The 25,512-nt window shown below is 38.1% G+C and overlaps 4 protein-coding genes and 1 non-coding gene across 5 annotated transcripts; 2 read left to right on the top strand and 3 right to left on the bottom strand.

The window, feature by feature from the left end:
- The first annotated feature begins 738 nt into the window (after nucleotides 1-738).
- On the top strand, nucleotides 739-3,868 carry LOC137711561 (anaphase-promoting complex subunit 8-like). The gene is made up of 4 exons (XM_068450814.1): nucleotides 739-958; nucleotides 1,039-1,348; nucleotides 2,220-3,470; nucleotides 3,593-3,868. The coding sequence occupies exons 1-4, from the start codon at nucleotides 873-875 to the stop codon at nucleotides 3,680-3,682; spliced, it is 1,737 nt and encodes a 578-aa protein (XP_068306915.1). The 5' UTR covers nucleotides 739-872; the 3' UTR covers nucleotides 3,683-3,868.
- A 180-nt stretch (nucleotides 3,869-4,048) lies between these two features.
- LOC137711563 (uncharacterized) lies at nucleotides 4,049-5,652 on the bottom strand. Its single transcript, XM_068450815.1, has 3 exons — nucleotides 5,522-5,652; nucleotides 5,316-5,404; nucleotides 4,049-4,422 (listed from the first exon to the last, which is right to left on the bottom strand). Exons 1-3 carry the CDS (start codon nucleotides 5,549-5,551, stop codon nucleotides 4,269-4,271), a joined length of 273 nt encoding a protein of 90 aa, XP_068306916.1. The 5' UTR covers nucleotides 5,552-5,652; the 3' UTR covers nucleotides 4,049-4,268.
- Nucleotides 5,653-5,833: 181 nt separating this feature from the next.
- Nucleotides 5,834-5,905, bottom strand: TRNAD-GUC (transfer RNA aspartic acid (anticodon GUC)). Its single transcript has one exon. It is a non-coding gene; the product is annotated as a tRNA-Asp (tRNA).
- An 869-nt stretch (nucleotides 5,906-6,774) lies between these two features.
- On the bottom strand, nucleotides 6,775-9,321 carry LOC137711564 (uncharacterized). Its single transcript, XM_068450816.1, has 6 exons — nucleotides 8,592-9,321; nucleotides 8,361-8,412; nucleotides 8,158-8,247; nucleotides 7,613-7,677; nucleotides 7,335-7,496; nucleotides 6,775-7,239 (listed from the first exon to the last, which is right to left on the bottom strand). Exons 1-6 carry the CDS (start codon nucleotides 9,237-9,239, stop codon nucleotides 7,183-7,185), a joined length of 1,074 nt encoding a protein of 357 aa, XP_068306917.1. The 5' UTR covers nucleotides 9,240-9,321; the 3' UTR covers nucleotides 6,775-7,182.
- Nucleotides 9,322-16,717: 7,396 nt separating this feature from the next.
- On the top strand, nucleotides 16,718-19,422 carry LOC137710743 (two-component response regulator ARR5-like). The gene is made up of 5 exons (XM_068449856.1): nucleotides 16,718-17,046; nucleotides 17,148-17,224; nucleotides 17,335-17,412; nucleotides 17,535-17,605; nucleotides 18,841-19,422. Exons 1-5 carry the CDS (start codon nucleotides 16,884-16,886, stop codon nucleotides 19,133-19,135), a joined length of 684 nt encoding a protein of 227 aa, XP_068305957.1. The 5' UTR covers nucleotides 16,718-16,883; the 3' UTR covers nucleotides 19,136-19,422.
- Nucleotides 19,423-25,512: the final 6,090 nt, after the last annotated feature.

Consider the following 25,512-nt stretch of genomic DNA (forward strand, 5'->3'; position numbering starts at 1 on the left):
ATGTGAGAATCATTCAATCCAATTATGCGACCTGCCAAACTCTTACCAACCTACATATTTGCAATAATTTTCCCACCTTAAAAGACACCGTAAATGCTTACTGCGCATTTCCGACAGAGGTAGCAATGAAGTAACAATTTCAAATTTTCTATGCTACTAGAACAAAATTAACTATATCTGATGAAAGTAGTAACTTAGTTAATAAATTTAGGGTATTCATCACAAATAATCTTTGAAATTGACCCACCCTATTAAGATGACCTTTGAAATTAACCCATTCTATTAAGATTCATGCCAACCATAAATGCTTATTGCGCATTTACGAGGAAGGTAACAATGGAGTAACAAAGTTAAATTTGCCATGCTACTAGAACAAAATGAACTATCCAGTGAAAGTAGTAACTTAGTAAATAAATTTGGGGATTTCATCCCAAATAATCTTTGAAATTGACTCACTCCATCAAAATGGTGTCCGAAATTGAAAAACGATCCATATAGTTTCTGAATATGTGAGCCTCATGAGCCTTTGAAATTGAAAAACGATCAATTTAGTCCTTGAATATGTGTGCCACAAATCGATGTGATCTATCCATCATAATTTTTTAAAGAATACATTATGTGTTGATGTGGTATATCGTAATAATGTAAAATCAAGAATCAAAAATACCAGCCCAGCCCATCCAAGTTAAAATACTAAAAAGCCCTCCCAGAACCCAAAACATTTCGATTCCTGTTTTTGAAAAATCTGAAAACAGAGAGCGCGCGGTGGGTCGGCAGCCAGTAGCAACCGTCACTCACGGCGGTCGTTAGATTCCCCGGCAAACAGTTGCAGAATTGGCTGAGCCAGTGAGTGACCCGAGTCAATCGATTCGATGAGTTCGAAAGAGAACTACAGAATCGAGCTTCGGACTGCGATTCGACAGCTGAGCGATCGCTGCCTCTACGCCGCTTCCAAATGGTACCTCCCAAAACCCTAAATCCCCAATTCAAATTTCAATTCTTTACATCCAAATGATATGTCGTCGTTTCAATTTGCAGGGCGGCGGAGCAGCTCGTCGGCATCATCGACCAGGACCCGGTAAAGTTTACGCCTGCGAACACGAGATTCCAGCGCGGGAGCTCCAGCATCCGGCGCAGGTTCCGCACCAACGACATCACTTCGACGCCGGCTTCCGGCTTGTCGTATGTGTCCACTCCGGTGATGGAGGAAGACGACATTGTGGACGGCGATTTCTACCTACTTGCTAAGTCGTATTTTGACTGCAGGGAGTACAGAAGAGCTGCCCATGTGCTTCGAGATCAGGATGGAAAGAAGTCGGTCTTCTTACGCTCCTATGCTCTATATCTGGTTTGTAACTTTCTCTCGTCTTTCAGTCTCTGCAAATCAAAGTTTTAGTCTTTTGATTTTTAGGTGTGTTTCGCCATAAATTTGAATCTTCACAAGTTTGAAATTGTTGAGGATGCATAGTGTATAGCTAATCTAACCAAGAGCACCAATAGATGATACTGCTCTAGGGTTAACAAGCCTACGTCCAGTTTGGAGGACGGAGTCTTCCAAGAGAGCACTCACGAGTGTTTATCACTCGAGAATCCTATGACCCAATTACACCCAAGCTCACTCACTCGCGCACAAAATCAAATGAGAAACGAGAAATTTTGTTCTTGTTTCTGCACGTCAAATAAGCTGTGCAGCATCCACAATAACCAAAGAACACTCTCGGAGAAGTGTATCCATAAAGCCAAAGAAAAAATTAGGCTGAGAACATCCCATAAGCAAGACTGACGTGCCACTTGAAAGCCACACAGGGCTTTCTGCAAAAAACAAGCTTGAGACGTAAATGCGAGAAAACAAGTTTTTCTATGGAACGGTCTCAAGACTCGAGTACCAGAAACATTCAGATTGAAGCCAAATTAGTCAACAGGTATGTAGTATGAATGAACTAGTTGAAATATAATGAGATATAGGAATCCAATGTGGCAAATAGGATTAAACATACAACAAAACGGGTGAAAGACAACTCCAAGTGGATTTAGGAATCTGTTGAGATTTTACATTTTGGTTGATCGGTGCTTTAAGAAATCTATGTCAGTTTAATGCTACATATAGCGGTAGTAGAAGCTTCTCTTTTGTTCAGAAATCTTTGATTTTTAAGAACCTACTTAGTTCATTGAGAATTTATGATTGTATATTTTTCTTTGTTTTTTATTGCTTGATGAAGGCTGGAGAAAAGCGGAAAGAGGAAGAAATGATAGAACTTGAGGGGCCACTAGGAAAGAGCGATGTTGTAAATGGTGAACTGGTTTCTCTCGAGAGGGAGTTATCAACCCTTCGCAAGAATGGGACTATTGATCCTTTTGGACTCTACTTGTATGGTCTTGTGCTCAAAGACAAAGGCAGCAAGAGTCTTGCTCTTACAGTTCTTGTAGAGTCTGTCAATAGCTACCCTTGGAACTGGAGTGCCTGGTCGGAGCTGCAGTCGTTATGCACTACAGTTGACGTCTTGAACAGCCTTAAGCTCAATAACCATTGGATGAAGGACTTCTTTCTCGCAAGTGCTTATCAAGAACTGAGGAAGCACAGTGAATCCTTAAAAAAGTATGAATATCTTAAGGGCACTTTTGTTTTCAGTAATTACATTCAGGCTCAAATTGCAAAGGCACAGTACAATCTCCGGGAATTTGAACAAGTTGAAGCAATTTTTGAAGAACTTCTCAGGAATGACCCTTACCGAGTGGAAGACATGGACATGTATTCCAATGTGTTATATGCAAAGGAGTGCTACTCTGCACTAAGTTATCTTGCCCATAGAGTATTTATCACTGATAAATACAGGCCTGAATCTTGTTGTATTATCGGAAATTACTACAGCTTAAAAGGGCAGCATGAGAAGGCGGTTGTGTACTTTAGGAGGGCACTTAAATTGAACAGAAATTATTTGTCTGCTTGGACCCTTATGGGCCATGAATATGTTGAGATGAAAAACACCCCAGCTGCTATTGAGGCATATCGCCATGCTGTAGATATAAATCCATGTGATTATCGAGCTTGGTATGGATTAGGACAAGCTTATGAGATGATGAGTATGCCCTTGTATGCTCTGTATTACTTCAAGAAATCAGTATTCTTGCAGCCAAATGATTCTCGGTTGTGGATTGCTATGGCCAAGTGTTATGAAACTGAACAGCTCCACATGACTGAGGAATCGATGAAGTGTTACAAAAGGGCAGTTAATTGTAATGACAGGGAAGCGATTGCCCTGCACCAATTAGCAAAGCTAAATTCTGAACTTGGACGTTCTGAAGAGGCGGCTTATTACTACAAGAAGGATTTGGAGAGGATGGAAGCCGAAGACAGGGAAGGACCAAATATGGTAGAAACCTTGCTATATCTTGCTCAATACTATAGGCAGCAGAAAAGATTTGAAGAATCAGAGATCTATTGTACCCGTCTTCTAGATTATACTGGCCCAGTGAGTTGCAACTTCTCTTTCTCTATATATGCTTACGTAGACGTGACATTGAAATCTAATGGATTATATGCAAACGTTTCGAATCAACAGAAAGTAACTTAATTCTTTGTGCTTCACTGCAGGAAAAGGAAACAGCAAAAAGCTTACTTCGAGGAATGAGAATAGAACAAGCCGGTGGTCCTTCAATGGATGTTGAGCACTTTCCTCCATAATTTAGTCGTGATGTATAAGGCAGATGCCTTCTCTATCAGATTCGGCACAACATCTTGCGAGAAGCTTGAAGTGGATCGGTCACATTTGAGAGCGTGTTCTTGTGTTATTAATGTTAATTAATTATGTTTCTGTAGAAAAACTCAATTTGTTAATGTATGGCTTTAGTTTCTAGAGTGTTTCCTTAATCTTCCGTTCGTTCTTTATTTTTCCGCACTGGGTTGCCTATCTGTGTATTGTTGAACTAGGCACGAAGCAGGCTTTGATGTGCGAAAACAAGATCAACATACGGAGTAATTTTCTCTTGATTCATTAAAACTTCAGTCGGAATATATAATTTTTTCGTATGTTGTCTCACGAAACAATCGTATAAAAATCTGCCAATGCTAAAACAATATAAATCATCCAACCAATTGGTATACAGAAGGCAACATCCAGCTTATCCGATGCTCGAAAGACAGTTAATCATCACAAAGAAAACCAAATTTAAGTGCACATTGTCATCCACTCAGATTATTTCAAATGACTAACAGCAATTGTAGTCTCAATCTCTGGCATTTTCAGCGCTTAACCGGTACTCGAATCAGTTCAGTTCTTGCTCGGGTCCGTGAAGAAAGCGTTGATGCCTGGCATAATTTCCGGCGCCTTGTTGCGGACGAATTTCCTCAGGAAATGCTCTTTGTACTTTTCTCCCTCGGCGTGATTGTCCAATACTCCAGCAGCTCTGTTCTCCTTGGTCACTCTGATTTAGAAAGAAAAAAGAGATGGTATCACTATACGCTACAACAAACAACAACAACAGAGCCTTATTCTACTAAGTGGGGTAGGCTTTATCAATCCTAGAGCGTAAGTACACTCGGTATTGACGTCCAGGATAATTGCAAAACAGAAGGATGATACCACATCCCTTTATTTCCACATCCAATTCATAATTCTTTCAACTTGTAAGAGTGAAGGGAACCAACTGAGCAAGATGAAAATACCACACATATGCATGAGTTGTTCTTCACATTTACCAAGTGCACTAGCTTGAAGGATTTTAAGAGCTTTAACCCCAAACTGATCATGTTGTATACAAACACTTTGAGGGCTCATTTGGTAAGAAGGATTGCATTGGATATCTCATAAAATTCAAAATGCATTAGAAGGTAGCAGCCAAAAATTTGTATCCATTTTTCATGATATTATGCATGGATTGGATATATCATGGCGAATTCTTTAGAAAAAATTGTGTCCTCCACAATGGAATTTGATTATTGATATTTCGAGTAAGTGTTTACATAATCTTCTTCTGTCTGAAGAAATGATTTATCGAAATAATGAGTCACCATTGATATAGACACATCTGAGATTGCCAAATGTTCGGGAGAGGTTCAAAATTCATCATTTAGAGGGGATTAGAAAATATTATAAATGAAGGAAACTTAACCCTTCTGATCCTACAATTTTGCGGGAACGAACAAATTTCCTTTTTTTTTTTTCTTCGTCCAGACATCCATCACAAAATCGGTTTATTTTGGTTTAAAAAACATTAGTTGGCCTAATAGAACACACAGATTAGCAACAACCTAATTCTAAAGCACTAAGCTTTGCAGTCCAAATTTAGAGAGAGAAAGCGAGGAGAGAGAGAGATACCTGACTTCAGGGTTGATGGTGATATGGCGGAAAAGACTCAACCCGCAGATCCCTACGGCGACCCCTGTGGCAGCGAACAGTGGATAAACCTACACACACATACATACAATACGACGCCGGATTAAAAGCCCAACCAACAGAATCAAGCCGATCTGACCCAAAAACGAAAGGAAAAGATCAAGTATCAGAGGTAGATCTGCGCTCACCTCGGGCCTCAGCCAGCGATTCGCAGCCATTGATCGAAACGCACCGTACGGAGATTCCCGGAGAGAAAGATGCGATGAGGGCTTGAGAATGCGAAAATAGGAACGAAGGGAGGACCGAAGATGAGCCGCCACTTTTATCCCTCGTTTATATAAGTTCTACTAATTGGAAGGGCTCGATTTTGATTGGCTGTCTCGGGACTGGGGTGCCCCACTTGCAGTTCCCGTTCAGCAAATAAGATTGCGACACGTAATTTGATTGAGCTCCCCAAGGTCTGACTTAAAATACGTATGAAAAAAGAGAAAAAAAATAAGCGCCGTTGCCGGGGATCGAACCCGGGTCACCCGCGTGACAGGCGGGAATACTTACCACTATACTACAACGACTTGTTGGTATCTGGTGCTGTTAGTTTTTAATTAGTGGTTACGCTCCCATTCTTCTTTCACACACAATTTTAATTTTCAGCCGTCGAAAAAAATTAACAGGGGTGTATGAGATGTAAAAATGAGTGGGGTGGATAACACAACCCTTAATTAATTGAACATAAAGAAGAAATTAAAGAATCTGCATTAAGGTTGTTCATATCATTGCACAATTGCATCAAGTTTTTCTTGTTCACAAGGCCTAGCTAATCAAGTTTACTTGACTTGAATAAGTCCATATTATCACTTGTATAGTTCGATTTCAAGTTTTTCTCGTTCACAAGGTGGAATTAATCAGGTTTACTTGGCTTGAATAAGTCCATATTATCACTTGTATAGTTGGATTCCAAGTTTTTCTCGTTCACAAGGTGGAATTAATCAGGTTTACTTGGCTTGAATAAGTCCATATTATCACTTGTATAGTTCGATTTCAAGTTTTTCTCGTTCACAAGGTGGAATTAATCAGGTTTACTTGGCTTGAATAAGTCCATATTATCACTTGTATAGTTGGATTCCAAGTTTTTCTCGTTCACAAGGGCAAAACTAATCAAGTTTACTTGCCTTGAATAAGTCTATATTATCACTTGTATGGTTGAATTCCAAGTTTTTCTCATTCACAAAGCGAAACTAATCAAGTTTACTTGACTGGAATACGTCCATATTACCACTTGTACAATTGGATTTTTCTTTTGATACCAAACTAGGATAGTTGAATTAACATGTACCCTTTATAGCACAATCACGATTATTACGTGGATAATCGTGATTAAGATTTTGATCTCGTTTAGCGGCTAATGTCGGATAAGAACTCAGCTCTTCAACAGACACGTCTCTAAACTCGCAATCAAATTTTGTATTAGAACATGCTAAAACATTATACACGAACACACGTACAATACAAGTACAACTAGTGGCCTACTCATACAACTACAATGCCGCTGTTTTCCTCGGCCAAAATACAGCGCAACATGCTCGAACTCTTTTCATCAAGGAGCGTGAGCTCGGGGACACACTCCAGAAATGCTGTTTTCGAACAGAGGGATGACTCAGGATAAATGATTCGACAATGGAAGCTCCTACGGCCTCGAACTTCAATGCAGAAGCTTCTTCATTGTCAACTCCATCATGTAACTTCATATCAAAATCCAAGTGCTAGTATTAGAATGTTCCATGCCAAAATACATGTCTCCCCCTTCGGTCACCATTCCAGACCCTCAACTTGTCTACGGCTTCAGATCATGTTAATTCCTTTTGTCACGTATACGATCACGCCAGGAACCTTGTTTCTTTGCAAGTACCTACAGAAATGGCAGCATCGTTTCAGATATAATGTACAGGCCGAAAAATAACCCACAGCAAAATGTCGCTTAGCAACAAGCAATCTTCAACTTACCGTATCACTCAAGAGGACTGTAGTTGTAGGCTCACTTTCTTTGCTATCCTTTGTGTCGTTCTCTTCCTCAATTTCACTATCCATCACAATGGTCGGTCGATCATCTGATGCACCAAACATAGCCTCGTCATGAGCAGATCTGAGCTGCTCCTCCCTTTTTGTCTACACGGTGACAGTTGAATGAGTAACGTCAGAAACCACGGAACTTTCGTCATCTTTAACAAGCCAGAACTGGAACTCAAATGCGTAAATAGCAGGAAGATCGCAGATAGACATACCTCAACTGCAGAAAACCGGAAGCTTTGGCCAATGTGCTTAACCAGTGCTGCATCATCATCAGCAGCTACACAAAAAGGTAAACATGCACAATCAGCTCACTTTGCTCTAATCAGACGGCCAAGATATATGCCAATTACAACTTAAAAGCTACATAAATCAGTGTGGCAGGATTATTAATTCTCATGTCAACGATGAGCAACATAATCACAACTTTCTTTCTGAATCTAACCTATGATGACTGATTGATCCAATGCTCTAGATTTCTGATCTTGGATAATAATTACTATGCCATATATAAAAAACTAAATTACTTCGTAAGGCTATAGAGCAATCGGAGTGTTAGCCTAAAACGATAATCTCTTGTTACAAGTACAGCCGAGTTAGAAGATGTAGCGGCATTTATGGCTGCAAACATATCCAGGTTTTCTCACCAAAATATGAACATAAAGACGATTGTCCAACTGATTGAGAAAACAGAAGTAATGCAAAGCGACAAATTCAATCTTCACTTTATAAAATACAGTGGTGGTTATAGATGTTTAACCTTCAACTTCTTCATCATCAAGTGGTGCATCTTTGTTGAACTCGAATCTTTCCCAACCTGAGCCCATCCCTTTCGCCATATCCTTCTCAGCTACATTTAAGAACACACAATGTTATAATGCACAGCTCCAAGCAAACCCATATCTTAGAGATTAATTAACAATAACACAGGATTATAATGCACTATAACATCAGATAGCTCACAAGTTTCGGCCAGTTGAACCTTCATCTTCGCCTTCACTCTCTCGGCCGCTGACTGATCATATCAAAAGAACAGCTTGTTAATCGTTCTTGAGAATCGAAATCCAAAATAACGCGTAATTAGCAATCTTATAAAGAATTTCACAAGTAAATTAGTAAACATCTTAAGAAATCAGTGTTCCATTAGACTTGAGCTTGATTACTGACAAATTTCAATCACCAAACTAATCATACCATCTTATCATAGCCCTCAATCAGCTTGGAATAATCAGCACCGCCGCCTTTCCTCTCCTTCCCGGATTTACCTTTGGTCCTCTCCAAACCCCTCTCCCTCGGCGACGAGCTCGGACTCCTCCGCCGCTCCTTTCTCCGATCCCGAGGCGACCGACTCCGGCTCCTCCCTCTCCGTCGTCTACCTCCATCGGAATCGCTCCCGGACCTACTCCTCCTCTTCCTTTTCTCTCTATCCCTATCTCTTTCTCTATATCTCTCTCTGCTCCTACTTCTCCGCCTCGAATGCCTCTCTGTGCTCCTGCTCCTGCTCCGCTTCCTCGAATGCTTATTCTCTCTCTGCGAAACCCTAGCCGGTTGTTTCTCTTCTCTTTCCTCCGCCGCGTCGGGCCTCTTCCTCTTGAGCTTGTTCTGTATGGACTCGATTTGGGCCTGATTTCGGAGCTCCGACTCTTTCTTCGGGCTGGACGCCTTGACGAACTTACTGAGGAAGGAGGACGAGGTGGAATACGCCAGCGCTGAGCCGCGCACAGGGGTATTTTCGGAATCCGAGTTTGCGGAAGAAAAGCCGAGGCCTTGTTTGAATCGGGCGGCTCCTTCGCCGCGCCGAGTCAGCTCGTCGTAGTACGCCGCTGCTTTTTCCTCCTCCATTTTTGCAACGCTTGCTGGTGCGACGGTTCGGGGCGCTGATTTCTTTTGCCTGTTCAAACCAAACGACGTCGCTTAACGCCGGTTTGCGCAACGGTTTAGGGCCCTTGTGTTATATCTGTGCTTTGTGCTTGTTGTATTAACGGGCCTAGTTTTCCTAAGAGTTTGGGCTTTCTAGCCTTTCTTTTTGCGACTGAAAAATGTCGCTAGGCTGACTTCTCGAACCCATTTGAGGGAGATTTTTTTAATGTACCGGAAATACCGTCTTGTACATTAAGTGGCATAATGTAATTGGTTGGAATTTTATTTTTCAACTTTTCAACAATTATATTATTACACTTAATATACCGAATTGTGTTCCGGCACACTAAACAAATTCTCCCTAGCTGAAGCAAAGTTTGGCTTTTGGGCTCCTCACAAATTACGTGTAATGTTGATGTGTCTTGTTTTACTAATCTATCATAACAATATTGCTTGGAGAGCTTTTTTTGTGTATCCGAAACACATGTTAATACACTATATTTTTCAGTGTCCCCTTCCTATTACTTGAGCATCTTGTTGTTGTGAGCACCTTATTTATCGTGCATTGTGATTTACGTGGGTTAATTCTTTTAGGCTATGTTTGGACGAGGGTGTTGCAAGGAACGGGCCACAAAATATAAAATAAGCTAAATAGCCAAAATGGTTTCTGAGATTTGCATAACACATCACGTCCCTAAGATTAAAAATCAATAGAAATAGTCCCTGAGATTATCCACCATCCATCATTTTGGTTATTTTGTTAAAAACTCCATTAAGTGTTCCGAAGTTATTGGCCAGAAGTTTGGGCAATTTTCAAAGTTTCGTAATTCAATCGTTTCTTAACCAAATTCGACCCATAATATATCAAAATGAAGATAGGAAAGTGTAGAACAAGATTATCCTATTTGGAAGTCCAATGGTTGCCAGAGATGTCCGAAAAATAGCCTCAAAGTTGATTGGTCTGCGGGAAAACTGGAAAACTCATCGGAAACTGGGTAAATTTTAAACGTTCATAACTTCTTCAAAACTCAACAAAATCGACTGATTCCAAAATGAAAATCGTACTTATCAAAGAGAATAAGAGAATGGTACCTTTCTTGACGACTAACTCGCCATGATTTGACCAGAAAATTGCTCGAAATTGGCTAACTCATTTTCGAGCAGTTTTATGGCAAAACCACAATGATTTAGCCATCTAAAAAGGTACCATTCTCTTCGTCTCGTCAAGAAGTATGATTTTAGTTTTTGAATCACTCGATTTTGTTGAGTATTGAAGAAGTTATGAACGTTTAAAATTTACCCAGTTTCAGGCGAGTTTTCCAGTTTTCCCACGGACCAGTTAACTTTGAGACTATTTTCCAGCCATCTCAAGCAATCATTGGGCTTCCAAATAGGTATAATCTTATTCTACACTTTCCTATTTTCATTTCGATATATTATGGGTCAAATTTGGTTAAAAAACAATTGAGTTACGAAGCTTTAAAAATTGCCTAAACTTCAGGCCAAGAGCTCCGGGACACTTAACTTAACGAAGTTTTTAACATAATGACCAAAATGATGGATGGTGGACAATCTTTGGGACCATTTCTATTGATTTTCAATATTAGGGACCAAAGTGATGTATTATGGAAATCTTAGGAACCATTTTGACTAATTAGCCTATAAAATATAGTGTGAGCATTAGAAAGACATGTGAGAGGGATTTGTTAATCTCTCTGTCATGTTTTTGTAATGCTCACAAAAAGCTTTCTTAATCCACTCTATATAACGTCTTATGATCTATTTTTTAGTTACTTGGCATCAATCCTTTAGATCTTGAAAAATTTCGAGACGGAGATTCTCTTCCCTCTATTTTTCCCTCTCCTTATCTCACATTTTCTTTATTTTCTTCTTCTTTTTTTGTCTAAAAGGATAAAATTATGAACGTTCAAATAGAAAAAAAGAAAAGGTAAAGAAAAAAACAGAGGAAGAGAATCCCTATCCAAAATCCCCACTCCAACATAGCCTTAATAGTTTTTAGGTTTTGTTTAAAGAACAAGGATTGTATGTTCTGCCACTTCCGGTATCTTTCTGTGTCTTCTTGTTTGTATAGTCATGGTTAAGTCACGTCAGCATTTTATATTACTATTTATTTTTATCTTATTATTTCTATAAAAAAAATAATATAATATATTAACATGGCTTAACCGTAATTATACAAAATAAGAGAGCACGAGAAGACATTGAAAGTGGAAGGCAAACAATCCTTATCCTTGTTTAAATATGACAACAGTGTTGGTATCTTTCTAGATATCTGCTGCATCGTTTTTGAAAAGCACAAATATAAACAGTAAGAGGGATTGTAGATGATGACTCTGTTCCAACAGCTGTGACTGTGAATCCAAAATCGACCGGCTGCAAGAATCAAGGTCCATCAACTGCTCAAATTCCAAAGCCCGAGAATCAGATTTGTGATGAATGAGAGGTTAAAATATGCTTGTGACTCTTAAAAAGGATGAATAACTATAACTTACCGTCGGTTGTTATTTAAAAAAAAAAAAAAAAGAACTGCTCAAATTCCAAAGCCCACCACAGTGCTTGCCAAATCACTATTAAATCAGATTATTCAAGCCATATATTATTATTTACTTATTTTATTTTATAAAACATAAAACAGAGTATTATTATTGGATAAGGATTCTCTGAATTCTCACTTTTGGTACCTTATTGTTTTATGTGATCACGATTAAATCAGGTTAATATTTTATATTATTTTTTTTATAGAGATAATAAGATAAAAAAAAATAGTAATATAAAATTATATTTTTATAGAGATAATAAGACAAAAATGAATACTAATATAAAATGTTGACGTGACTTACAGGAGGACACCAGAACTGAGAGGACAGACAATCCTTGTCTATTATTATTATTAATTTTTTTAGGTAGAGTATTACTAAAGGAAAACTAATGAAAAATACTTGAAAATTTTGAATTTTAACTATAAGGACAAAATAAAGGATAAAATGAATATTACCAGAATTAATTTTTTAATGTAAAAGTATGATTTTTCATTAAAATAAACAATACCGATAATTTTCCGTTAAAATTTTCTATTATTAATTTAAGATTTGACTGTTCATGCTGAGGGAGGTTGGTCAAAGAGATCATGGAAAGACAGACAGATATAATCAATCTTTCTCTATATATTTCCTCTGCAAGAAAAAGTGGGCCCCACATCGATCACCCAAAAGATACCGTGTCCCTACCAAATATATATAAATATATCTATACATATTTGGGGTCAGTGACCCTTGGGCATAGATTTCTTCCCATATTTGATGCCGCCGGTGTGGGACTCTGCGATATGGATTGAACGTCATCGAATCCTTCAATTTCCCATCAAAATACCCAAAAGAAAATCAAATTTAATTTATAAAGTTGGGTCGATCCAAAATGTAATTTATTATTTGACTCAATTTTCTCGAGATTTTGGTCAAAACTGTAAAATATATATATATAGATATATATATATATATATATATATATATATATATATATATGGAAGCTTTTGAGTGGGAGATCAGAGGGTTTGGTTGTGTCTCAGATTTGCAGACTGAAATTATGATGATGATGAACAACGTTTCTTTCTTGTCTTTTACTTTTGTTGAGAATATGTATCTTCTGAAGGGATTTGGGTTTTTCCTTTTGTGACACATTTGAAAGTTTCAAGCGGGAATGAGAATGGTTGATCGATTGACACAATATAAATTAGTCAATCGGTTTATATTAGGTAAATATTTGCCTATCTAATAGTGATAAAGTTTACAATTTTACTACCATTGAATTTACTTACAATGTTCAGTTCAATTGCTGAATTTATTTCGTAGTGATAATTTTTATATGGTTACATTTTAATGGAGTGTTTATCATTGACCTATGATTGAATTGTAACTTTAGCCGCTTAATTAAAAATCTATTAGAATAAATATATGAATTCGACGTAATAGAGCATTGGTTATTCATGCCATCTCACGAGGTTGGTCCTAGTCCTGGTGACCAATGTTGAACATTTTGTTAAATTGAAATTATTAAAATTAATAATTTAGAGATTGACACTACAATTAAATCATAGATCAATATTCAGTGACAAAAATCAATGTCTATACACTCTAGTGTAAATTTAATTCCCTCTATTTAATAACTAACTATTTAACATCCTAACGCAATCGTTTTACTAAGAAAACAATACACCAATTTACTCTATTAGTTAATAGGCTCCTTTCCCTTATGCATATCCATTGCAAGCACCAATGAACTTGGGAGCTGTTTTGAGTCCAAGTAAAATATGCCTTCTTTTCTGACAAAGTATCTTTAAGCACTACAGGATACCAAACTCGCTTTTAAATTATGAAAAGAAACAAAAAAGCAGAGTGCAGCATTAGTCGTAAAAGTTCAAACTTTCATGAATTAAAAAGGAAAAAAAAAACACAGAAGATTATAATAAAGAACAATCAATATGATCCTCCTCGAGAAACACAGGTGCTTAATCCAATATTTTAATGGATGACTATCTTATTTATCGGCAAATTTACCCAGAACTGCAAAGGCATATCTTCTTTTATGCTTTTTTATTTTTTAAAAAAGTAACGAAAAGTAAAAAAAAAAAAAAAAAATTTAATAAAAATTCTTTTTTAAAAGTATAGTGAATAGTACTAGAAAAATGTATAAATTTAGTTTTTCGTTAAAAATGAATATTATTGGGAGTGTTTTGTTAAACCTCCATACAATTAAAGAGAAGCATTCCGAGCAAAATTTGGAATATAAAACTCTCAAATATGAGTGCCTGAAACAATAAGGCACTGGTGAGTAGCAAAATTCGTCTCTTGAAAAAATATGATTCCATTTGATGCTTGAAAACTTTATAGCCAATCATCTGATGTCATCAATAATGGCAAGAAGATTCCAAGGCACAACACATCGACCATGGATAGCATGAATTGCAAGCCAAGACCATGGTTAGATGATCCAATAATATCCGCCAAAGTAATGGCTCATTTGAGAATTGCATATGTATAAAGCAAGAATTTAAAGGAGGATTTCCATTTTTTTTTTTTTTAAATAGGGACACTTTTTTGAACATTAGATTTAACTTTAATGAAATTTTGTGGTTCAGATTAGTAGCCTATGATTTAATTTCAAACATAGAATTTCATTAAAACCAAATCCAACGATCAAGAATGTGTCTTTCTTTTTTTTTTTTTTTTTTTTTTTTTAAATGAGGATCCCTTCCTTAAAGGACCTGTATATATAAAATACTGATCTCGTAAAGCTTTGCGTGGGTAGAATCTCCAAATCACGGGTTTCATTCTTTTCAAAAGTACTTGATATATTGCGTGATTAGATTGCCGTACCAAACATTTTCTCACATGAGAGAGTTGGAAAAATGTGCTGGAATGAAAAAAAGTTGAACTGTATGGCATCTTATATCTTTTGGAATTGATTGATTTAAGAGCATTGTCATATCCATTCAAGATATTGAGGAGATAACTCAAACTTGTTTGACAGATTTAGGTTAGCTATACTTAGGGTTTGTTTGGAAAGCGTTGTTAAATAGTTGAAAGGCTTTTAGTGAAGATATTTTTAGAATGTAAATCTTGAAAAACACTTAAAGTGCTTCTTGAAACCAATTTTTTTTTTTTTTAAAAGTGTTTTGAGTCATTTAAAAAAAAAAAAAAACAAATCTCAAACGAGCCATTACCTGACGGATATTATTGGATCACCTAACCATAATCTTGGCTTACAATTCATGCTATCCAAGGTTGATGTGTTGTCCCTTGGAACCTTCTTGCCATTATTGATGACATCAGGTGGTTGGCTACAAAGTTTTCAAGCATTAGTGAAAATATTTTTGAAACCAATTATTAGTTAGATGCACGTGAATCCTGAAAAAACACTTGAATTGCTTCTTACAAAAAGCATTCCAAATGCTTTTGAAACTAAAATCATTTTCTCTAATAGCGTTTTGAGTCATTTATCCCTTTGTGATTATGGCCTAACCGTCAATGTGATATACTCGCACTATTCATCTCAAACATTATATTTTTCTATTATCTATTCATCTTAAACATTCTTACATACGATGATATATTAACATATATAACAAGGAATCATTACGGAGTGTCTCATTAGTTAGGGACGAATTCAATATCCGTATTCCACACAGCACGTCATGAATTTGATTCTTGTCACTTGTCACTCTCGAAACGATCGACTCTCATGACGAAGTCACCTGCTTGTCCCTTAAAAAACATATATAACAAGGAGTTTGAAAATATTGAGAAAGCAGCTCATCGGTAGATTCTCAAGATTTTGTAAGAAAATTTGATGGAAAATAAAATATAGCACAAGCACTATAGAAAGATTTGCCATGGACCAAGTTGCTTTGAAATTTCAGCTACAAAACAAGTAATCACAATGTTTATTGTCCATATGCCACTAGGCATGGATGGGTCCATGGGTCTGAATCCACTGGGTCCCATTTTGGCTAAGGTTTTGACCGTTGGATTCAGCACACTGGATTGTAACAGAAATATTTAAATCTGAAACCGAGAAACTTCAACCAAGTCAAAAGACTACACCTTTCCACTGCAACCCCACAAATCTAAATACAGATCTTCCAAATCAAAGTTAACGTTATACATTTTCTTTGACGGTGGCCATTTTCATAAGTAATTTTGCTTTGGAACATTTATTATTATTAATCTATTTATCAATCCTATATTTTATTTCATTGACGTACATTTATACATAGATTAAGGTTAGTCGGTCGAGTCAATAGATTTATTTTTTATATATGAGTTACAGTCCTTCAAAGATAGATTGGAAAAAAAATCTTATGTCCAGCACTCGGATTAGAATTTTTACGACCACACAAGCAAAACCAAGGCTACCCACATGTTGTTGCACTTGTGCCGCGTCAAATTATTTTAAATTACAGGGTTAGAAACTCGAATTTGAGTACATGAAGATTACCACTTGAATAAACACGCATTGTTTATTGCTAATTTCACTAACACGGATCACGTAAATTTAGGACACTTCGACCATGATGTAAAAAAATGAGGATCAGGACAATGTACTCGTATCCTTTGCACCATAATTCAATTCTTATATCGTGTAAATTAATATTGGTTTGCATGTATTCTTGATATAACACGTCGCTTATTCGTGTTATATTATGTTGTTTACTCGTGTTATAAACGTCGACGAATAAAAACAATCTGGCCACACTAAGAAAAGTCATCCATTAAACTCGAGTAAATATACAATAAATAAGGATTGACAGGACAATAGACAAGTGGGGCGGTATGATCCTCTCTGCTAGATTTGCAAAGAGAAAACAAAATCTCATATAGATATATCGGATCCTCAGAATCTCAGCTTTAGCCTTTTACCTATTTAAAGCATAACCCACCCACCTCTCTTTCTAATTTTCCATTTCGGACGCCTTCTCCCCCCACAGTAACATATCACACACCTTCCTCTCACCCGCCACAACAAACTCTTCATACATCTTCTTCATCTCCACTGTGTTTTTCGCTGTTTCCACGCGGACCATTTTCACCTGAACCGCTCAGAAGCTCAATGGCGACGGCAGGCGAGATTCTCAGGCGGAATCTGACCGAAAGTTTTGATCTTTCCGGTGATTCGCAGATGGGTTCCGGCGAGCTGCATGTTCTTGCTGTGGATGACAGCCACGTGGACCGGAAGGTCATTGAACGCCTGCTCAAGATATCATCCTGCAAAGGTACGCGTGCACCCCGGATTAGTCTTTGATTTTTTTTTTTTTTCTTGGAAATCTTTTTTGATTGGTAGGTTTATGAACTGAGTTGATATTTGTTTTTGCAGTGACGGCTGTTGACAGTGGGACGAGAGCGCTGCAATATCTGGGCTTGGATGGAGAGAAGAGCTCGGTTGGGTTTGATGTAAGAAAACTTTTGCCTTGAATCTGTTTGGTTTCCGAGAAAATGGTGGAAAAAGATTGACATTTTCTCAGTTGCCCAACGGAAAATGAAACGTCTTTTTGTGGTTGCAGAACATGAAGGTGAATTTGATCATAACGGACTACTCAATGCCAGGGATGACAGGATATGAACTGCTAAAGAAAATCAAGGTTAGCGCCCTTTAATCTTGTTTTAATCACGATTAAGGAGTAAAGTAGATGATTTACAATTGAATTCTGAGTATATCATGGCTGTTACTTGGAGATTAATTTTTTGATTTGCATATGAACAGGAATCATCGGCTTTTCGAAAAGTTCCGGTGGTGATCATGTCATCGGAGAACATCCTGACTCAAATTGATAGGTATATTTTCGGACTAAGAATGTCTATTTATGTTTTACTAATACTTTAGTTTAAATTTAAAATTTTTCGGACTAAGGATGACGTTCCCCGGTCGTTGCAAAGCGGAGAGCTTTTTTGGCTTGGGTTCGCACTTTTACTTGATTTGTTTTAAATCATAAGCCAGAATGATTAAATTGTGAATTAGACTTATAACCTAGGAAATTTGGTAATTAATTTCGGTTGAGATTTTGATGTTACACCATTGTTTTTATCTTTTTGTCAGATCAGTATGGATTATTCTGGTTTCTGATCTTCATGATCTGCAGACCTGATATGAAAATTCTTAAAAAAATGGACCAAATTTTAAATAATAGGAAAAAAAGATTGGTGTTTATCCTAAATTATGAAAAATATGTTAGGCACCACATGAGAATGCCATCAAATAATGTGATGTCATTTTCCTCAAGAATCTTTTGGGGATCAACCTAATCTTATAAAATAGTCTTCACATGGTTGGTTCAATTACATTAACAATAACAATTATTATTATATTTTCTTTTATTGTTTAATATTTTCCAGGTATTAATCATAACTCTACTAATTAATAAAATCTTCTTTGGGTAAAAATACAAATTAATCTTCTTATCACATAAAAAAAAATGATGGACAATAATGTAATTTTATGTTTAAATTTTACTGTTTTTTATTGAAGTCTTACTTACAATGTTAAAATATCTTTAATATTAAAATAAAATAAAAAAAAATCTAAAACAAAAACCTTCCACTTCCTTCACGTTCTCTCCCCCTCTTTCTCCTTCTCATTTTCTAAAAAAATGTGTTTATACACACATAGTGTGTAGGCAAATGTTAGTTTTAATTAATAAAAGCTCCCATGTTATATGGCTCAATTCATGTGGCCCTTCATGGAGCCTAATGGGCAAAATCTGCCATGTGAAGATTTTATGGGCATGATTGCCTTGCCCTACCCAACATTTCCTATATAAATGCATATTAGATTCAACTATTAACATGTCAGCGGAACGTCCCGGACAGATGATACAGTGTCATGTGTTTTTACTTTTTCACATGTTGTTGTACTATTAGTTCAGGACACCATAGTGGCATCCCATAGTTGCCGGAACGTCTCTTGTTAAACTAAGTTTTGGGACAATCATGAGTTATAATCTCTCTTTTGGTGCTTAATGTGTTTTAGTATATTCTTTGACTGATCAATTTCTTACAACTTTGTTTTACAGATGCTTAGAGGAAGGAGCTGAGGACTATATAGTGAAGCCGGTGAAGCTTTCCGACGTGAACCGGTTGAAAAACTTCATGATGGGAGGAGGAGAAAGAAAAGAAACTGAAGAGAAAAAAAATCACAAAAGAACATTTTCAGTTGACTACAATGCATCATCAACTCCCTCCCCTTTACCGCAGCTTTCGCAACCGTTCGCTTGCAATCTAGCATCGTCTCAGCTGCCACCTTTGTCGCCATCATCGCCTTTGCCATGTTCGTCATCAAAGAGACCGAGATTGCACACGATGGATTGATTATGTCTTTGCCATCAGGGTTTTTGGAACTTCACTTTTGACACACACCGTCCCCCATTTTGTATGATAGAGAAATTCCTGTTGCCTGTGTGTTATGTTAATTTTCTTCCACTGCCATATGTAAATACCAGCACCAAACTTTCACTTGGACCAGGAAAAAGAAGGGGGGAAAGAGCAGACATGCATGAAAGTCTTGGATTAAAATGTCTTTTTGCTTCGAACTCTGTTGATTTTGCATATGTAAATCTCAATACATTCAAAGAAAATCCCAAGCATATGAGGGGGAATATTATGTTGTCTCAATATTCTTTATTTCTTTGGTGTGGTATATTTACATACGATGTGATATTTACAAAGATAATTTTATGATCGATTTAACTTAATATTGCACTCACTATATATATATATATATATATCATCCTTACATCTGTATAAATTCAATAATATTCTACAACATAATTAAAATTGGATACCAATAGAATGACTGATAATTTTAATATCAAACTTAATGTTTTGTTCTGCATCTATGTGAATACTAACGCTATTCTACAACTATACCAAGTGCCGATAAATTATCTGAAAATTTAATATCAAACTCATTATATATCGTTCTTGTATTCATGTGAATCGAACAATCTTCTATAACTAAAGGGAAACGTGGTTCTAGACCAACTAATGGTGTACAATCATTCAAAATGATTCAGTATCCGATTTTGTGTCATTTTTCCCCTTTGGTGTGTTGGAACAATGGAATAACTTCACGTGGTGTGTTTATGCACGCTGCTTCCAGAAACCCTACTTTGGTGCCAAATATTTTGTCAATGGGGTCAGGATGGAAAGGTTTGAAGTAAACATGTGGAGAGATGCAGACCCCTTGAATCATTAGCCTCACTGATTAAAAGGGACCCAATTCATATATAAGATTCCACCTATGAGGTTTCTTCGATGCTTTCCTTCTTTCCTTTTTCAGGTCCACAGAGGACACGGTCACGCGGTTCAGTAGATTTCCATGTCCATGAAGGCTTACTACTTTTTGAACATGAGGTCAAGCGTTTGTTACGAGAGTATGCTAGTATCAGTCGCTCAAGTATTTGCATGTGATTATGAGACTTTGCAAAGTGGGTTATTTGTGCATTCGTAATTGTGGACCGCAAGGGCGGAGCCAACTATAGGCTTCCTGTATAAACTTATTTTACACTCCATGCTTTGATAACAAAAGGAAAATATTATCCCATTCTTGTATAAATTTTTAGCTCCACAATTGATGGACCATTGATCTGTTATGAGAGTAAACCTTGAATGCATTTTGAGTATGTTGGCTCATTGATTATGTGTTGTGGGACTCACCTTGCATTAACAACTTACAGTCGCTCATGCACATGCCGTAGCACTCTTATTTCAAATGCTAAAGATGCAGATCATATATACTTCGACTGCAAGCTCTAAATCCATACATCTATGGTGAGCTCAAGAGCTTTTGATTTGTTGAAGCAATATGGCAATGATAAAAATACCAACAATGAAATTGGGAAAGAAAAAAAAAATCTCAGATGCAAAAATCAATACTCTTAGTTACTTGATTTATAAGTCACTTACCACACAACGATAAAAATACCAAAGCGACAAGAAACTTTATATAAACTATCATCTAGTGCTCATCTTTTGACGTTTTAGTGTTCATCGGCTTTTATTTTTATTAAAATTTCGAAACTCTTTCTATTTATGATGTCAACAAACTTTTAAATTCATCAGCTGGGAGTAGAATTCTGCACAGAGTCCAAATTTAAAGCATCCATATTCCATACATGGAATTGAAAAAATCCCACCAACATCTCCAGTTCCTTGGATTTGGCGTAATCTATTCTTTTACAAAAGCACTTGTCACCCAACTACTTTTCTGAGAAGTTGTTTTCCGGATTATTCTCTTGTGGTTTCTCCGGTTTGTAACCCTGGCGATGCCACAGTCCAATGGAACAGTACTTACCGAGACAATTGCAGCAGCAGCTGTAGCTGTAGCCACGCTTGCTATTGCTGGAATCTTGTTCTTCCTCTACAGATTCCTCGTTGCTCGCCGCAGCACAAAAGGCAAGGAAAATGGGAGTTTTCGCCGCAAAGAAGTTGAGATGAATCGCGAGGAGTTTAGGCAATGTGGTGGGAATGTGAGGGGGTTGATTGTTAGTGAAAATGGGGTGGTTGTAACTTGAGGAAATTGGAAGCTGGACAAATTGATACAATTTCTCTAAAGATTATGTTTAACCCTAGTTATGAAGAATAAAAAAAGGTCGATTCTACGCCGTCTGATTTGATCAACATAATCAGTTGGTAAAAAACCATTTTCTCTACATCCTCCAAGATCTCGAAGAACAATTTCACCTATAGTGTTGGAAAAGCATGCTCTAGAATCACAGCCTCCTCCACCACCCCAGCTAATCTGCGCTGCCACCACCTCCACCATCACCATCACCACCACCACTACCACCACCGCCGCCACCTATTGTGGTAAAAAAGAATCCTCTACTGCCTCCTTTGCCTCCTAAGGCAGGTGGTTCGGCTTTGTCACTTAAACCGCCGACTCTGCCTAAAGGCAGAGCAAGCAACAAGAGTAGGGAAGAGGCTTCAACCGGGGAGGAGGGCTTAAAAGCAATCGGTGGCGGGCAAACGAAGCTAAAGCCGCTGCACTGGGATAAGGTTATGGCAGCTGTTCATCATTCAATGGTCTCGGATCAACTCAATGACGGATAATTTAGGTAACCAAATCTCACTCTTATTATATTATACTTGAAATTAAAAACTAAAATGGTTATTAAATGAGCGTACTATCTTGTTTTTTATGTCATGGCTCTAATCATAACTTAGACAATTGTGTATGTTATACGCAGATTTGGTGATGAGCTTGTGGAAAATCTCCTTGGATATTCCACGATTAAAACCCAATCCTCTGAGAGAAATAACCACTTGACTTCAGCTTCAAGCAAGCCAAACTCTTGCCCCAACACCTCAGGTTTCATCCTAGATACTCGAAAATCTCTGAACACCGTGATAGTGCTAAGGTCTCTCGCAATCTCTCGAAAAGAAATTGTAAATGCTCTCCTTGATGGACAAGGACTTGGTGCTGCTGTACTAGAAAAGCTCACAAAAATTTCATCAACCAAAGAGGAAGAAGCAAAACTCCTCCAATTCAATGGAAACCCTAGTAAACTAGCACTTACTGAATCTTTCCTCTACCACATTTTGAAGGCTGTTCCTTCGGCATTCACACTTTTCAATGTGATGCTCTTTCAGAAAACTACGATCCTGAAGTCCTTCACCTCAAGGAGTCCTTGCAAACACTTGAAATTGGGTGCAAGGAGCTAAGAACCCGCGGGCTCTTGCAATTCTCAAAGCCGCCAATAGAGGCAATGCACAAGGCTTCAACCTAAGTGCTCTTCTAAACATATCCGATATAAAAAATACTGATGGAAACGCTGCTCTACTTCACTTTGTGGTTGAACAAGTAGCTCAATCCGAGGGAAGAGGCTTTGTGATAAATCAAAACCGCAGCTTTGGAAGAAACAGTACTCAAAGAAGCTAAACTAGTACACTGAATTCAGATAATCTAACGCCTGAAGAACGAAGAAAAGAGTACTTAATCCAAGGTTGTCAAAGCTAGAAGGGTTGAGCAATGGAACTAGCAGCAACCATCGAGTATGAAAGCTTAATCCACATGAGCTCTACTCTAAGCAACCGTGTCAGTGAAATCAAGAAGCTTTTGACAGAGAACGGCAATGCCGAGAGAGGAGGGTTATGGAGCTTGTGAGGAAAATAACCGAGTACTACCAAGCAGGAGGTTCGAGAGACAAAGGAGGTGCACCATTCAATTGTTTGTTACTGTGAAAGATTTTTTAGACATGGTTTCTCTTGTTTGTGCTGAAACTACAGAAGAAGAGTTCTACGAAAGCGAAAGTGGTAGGATCATGGTCACCTCCACTGTAACCTTCAAGCATAACATCAAAGAAGTTGATGAACTTTCCACTCACATATTGTTTCAGATGTGTCATGGACATCTTCCGGGGAATCAGAAAATGAATTCTGAACCTGATGTAATATAGTTTTCTAAAATTATTGATTTTTATTCTTTGAGTTCTTTTCCTTTCCCTGAAGCTGCTCGGCAACCCAATGGCAAGAACATCCCAGGTCCCAATTTCCCAAGGGGAATTGCCAAAGAAAAAGCATTAGCAATGCCCTGTGAAGTGCGACGAACTTTCAATTTGGTTATGAGCTCTCTAAGCTTTCATTTCGTACCAATGTTTAGCAAGGAATGTGTGGGGTTGTATCACGGCTTTACTGCAATTAGTAGTAAAACCGATACTAGACTTTTACATTCTTCAACAATTAGAACTAATTAAAAACTTTAATTAAAAATAGAAGTAGAGAGATACTAAATCGACAAAAAAACCCTTATATATACCACGCTTAAGTGCCTCTTTAGTATCCCTCCCGGGTTCCATTTAATTAAAAACTGGCTTAATCCGATAAATGGTCCTCGTGGTCATAGGGTATTCGTTTAAACTCCTGGTCTAAGTCTGTTAGGATTTATGCTCTTCTGTCATTCTTCCGTTAATAGCTTAGGTGGGTCTCACACAATCCCACATTGAGGGACGACAATTCATCGGTCTTGACCCGCAACACCTCCTCCGACGCGTCTAGGCAGGAGCAGAAGACCCTGGCGATCTCGGAATCGCTGTCAACCGCGAATCTCATCTTGCCTTCCTTGTCCATCTCGGCCCGTAGCCACACCTGGGCGATGCAGCCCATGACCCGGTTCGAATCAACCCGACCCGAGTCATCAAACGGCGGGAGGAGAGCCGCGTAGTGCAACAGGCGTTTAACTTTGTCGATCGGCTCAGGGAGAGATTCGAACTCGGAGATCAAAGTTTGGAGTTTTAAGGGGATGAGCTCGGCAGTTTGGGAGGAGAGGGAGAGGGTGAGGGCGAAGCAGGAGAAGGGGGAGGCGGAGCCAAGGTTTTGGGGAGGCGGCGGCGGATGCTTTAATGGGTTGGGATTGGAAGACGGCGGCGTTTGGATGCATTTGAGGGATTTGAAGGGTGCGGGCTGGGGAGGTGGCTGGAAAGTGTGTTGTGCCTTGGCTGATTATCTTCACCAACATACAAACCCACAGTTGAATAGTTTAAAATACGAGAAATAAAGGCACCGAGAAATTTACGAGGTTCAGCAAAAACCTGCCTACGTCCTCGGAGAGATATTGCTCTTCACTATGAGGAAAACAGTACAAGTTACACATGAGTTAAATCGACATAACCCAATCCCATATCCCTTGTACACCCATTCACAGAATTTTCCCAAGAGCCTCACTCTACCCCAAGAGTTCTTTCACAAAAGATCTTTCACTCTAGCTCTCTTGATTTCTCTCACCCGTGCCCATGGTAGAGCCAAATGCTATCACCATCTCTTTGGATGCTTTCCCTCTTTCAAACCTTCTCCCTCGGCAAGCATTTAAATAAAAATCAGCCCCTTTTCTTCTCCTCCTTTCTTCCACCCGAAAGCCAAATAATTATGGCTTTGAAAAAGCCACAAAACAAGGAACAAATCAAGCCACAAAATAAGGAACAAATCAAGCCACAAAACAAGGAAACATAATCCTCATCATGATGTTCCCTCATCAATATTGTTTTGTTTCCTAGCCTAATTTGGCCACTATCCAACAATCTCCACTTTGGCCAAATTCGAAAACATCACAGAGACTCGAATCAACACTCACCATAAGCACCCAAAGTACAAACTAAGGACAACGGTAACTAAATCAAATTCCCCAAACTTTCTGGTACTCATAATGATCTCCACCTCGACTCAAACTGTACCAAAGTCCATTGGCCTTACATACCAGCATGCACACTCTGAATCAACCTCGTTGGTCCTGTTCCGATTCAGTCACTGCCAATGCATGTGCAGCTGCTGCAAGCAAAAAAAAACATTTAGTTTCAGACAGGATCTCGACACATCCTCGTCTCCTCCAGCGGTTTTCCTCCTCTTCATTGTCTGCAACTTGGAAACTTGTCAGTGCACCCATTTCCAGCAACACCCGTCGAGTCAGACAAACATTCCTCACACTTCTCATTCTTCAGGACCATCTCATCACCTGTGAATCCCATAGCTCCACCTGCTGCAAAACCCCTGCAACACTTGAGACTATACATCACCAGGAGATGTGTTGCTTCGAGTACCTAGAGGGCATACTCGAAGTCTTCCGCCACAAAATTGCTGCTACCTGGACCAAGATCATCCTTTCTTTTTCTCAAAGGACAATTTATCTTTTTATGCCCGAATTCTTTGCAGTCATAACATTGTGGTCCCTTGCCTTTGGAGCTTGACTTGAACCT

The sequence above is a fragment of the Pyrus communis genome, chromosome 12, assembly GCF_963583255.1.
Source record: "Pyrus communis chromosome 12, drPyrComm1.1, whole genome shotgun sequence".
Lineage (NCBI taxonomy): Eukaryota > Viridiplantae > Streptophyta > Magnoliopsida > Rosales > Rosaceae > Pyrus > Pyrus communis.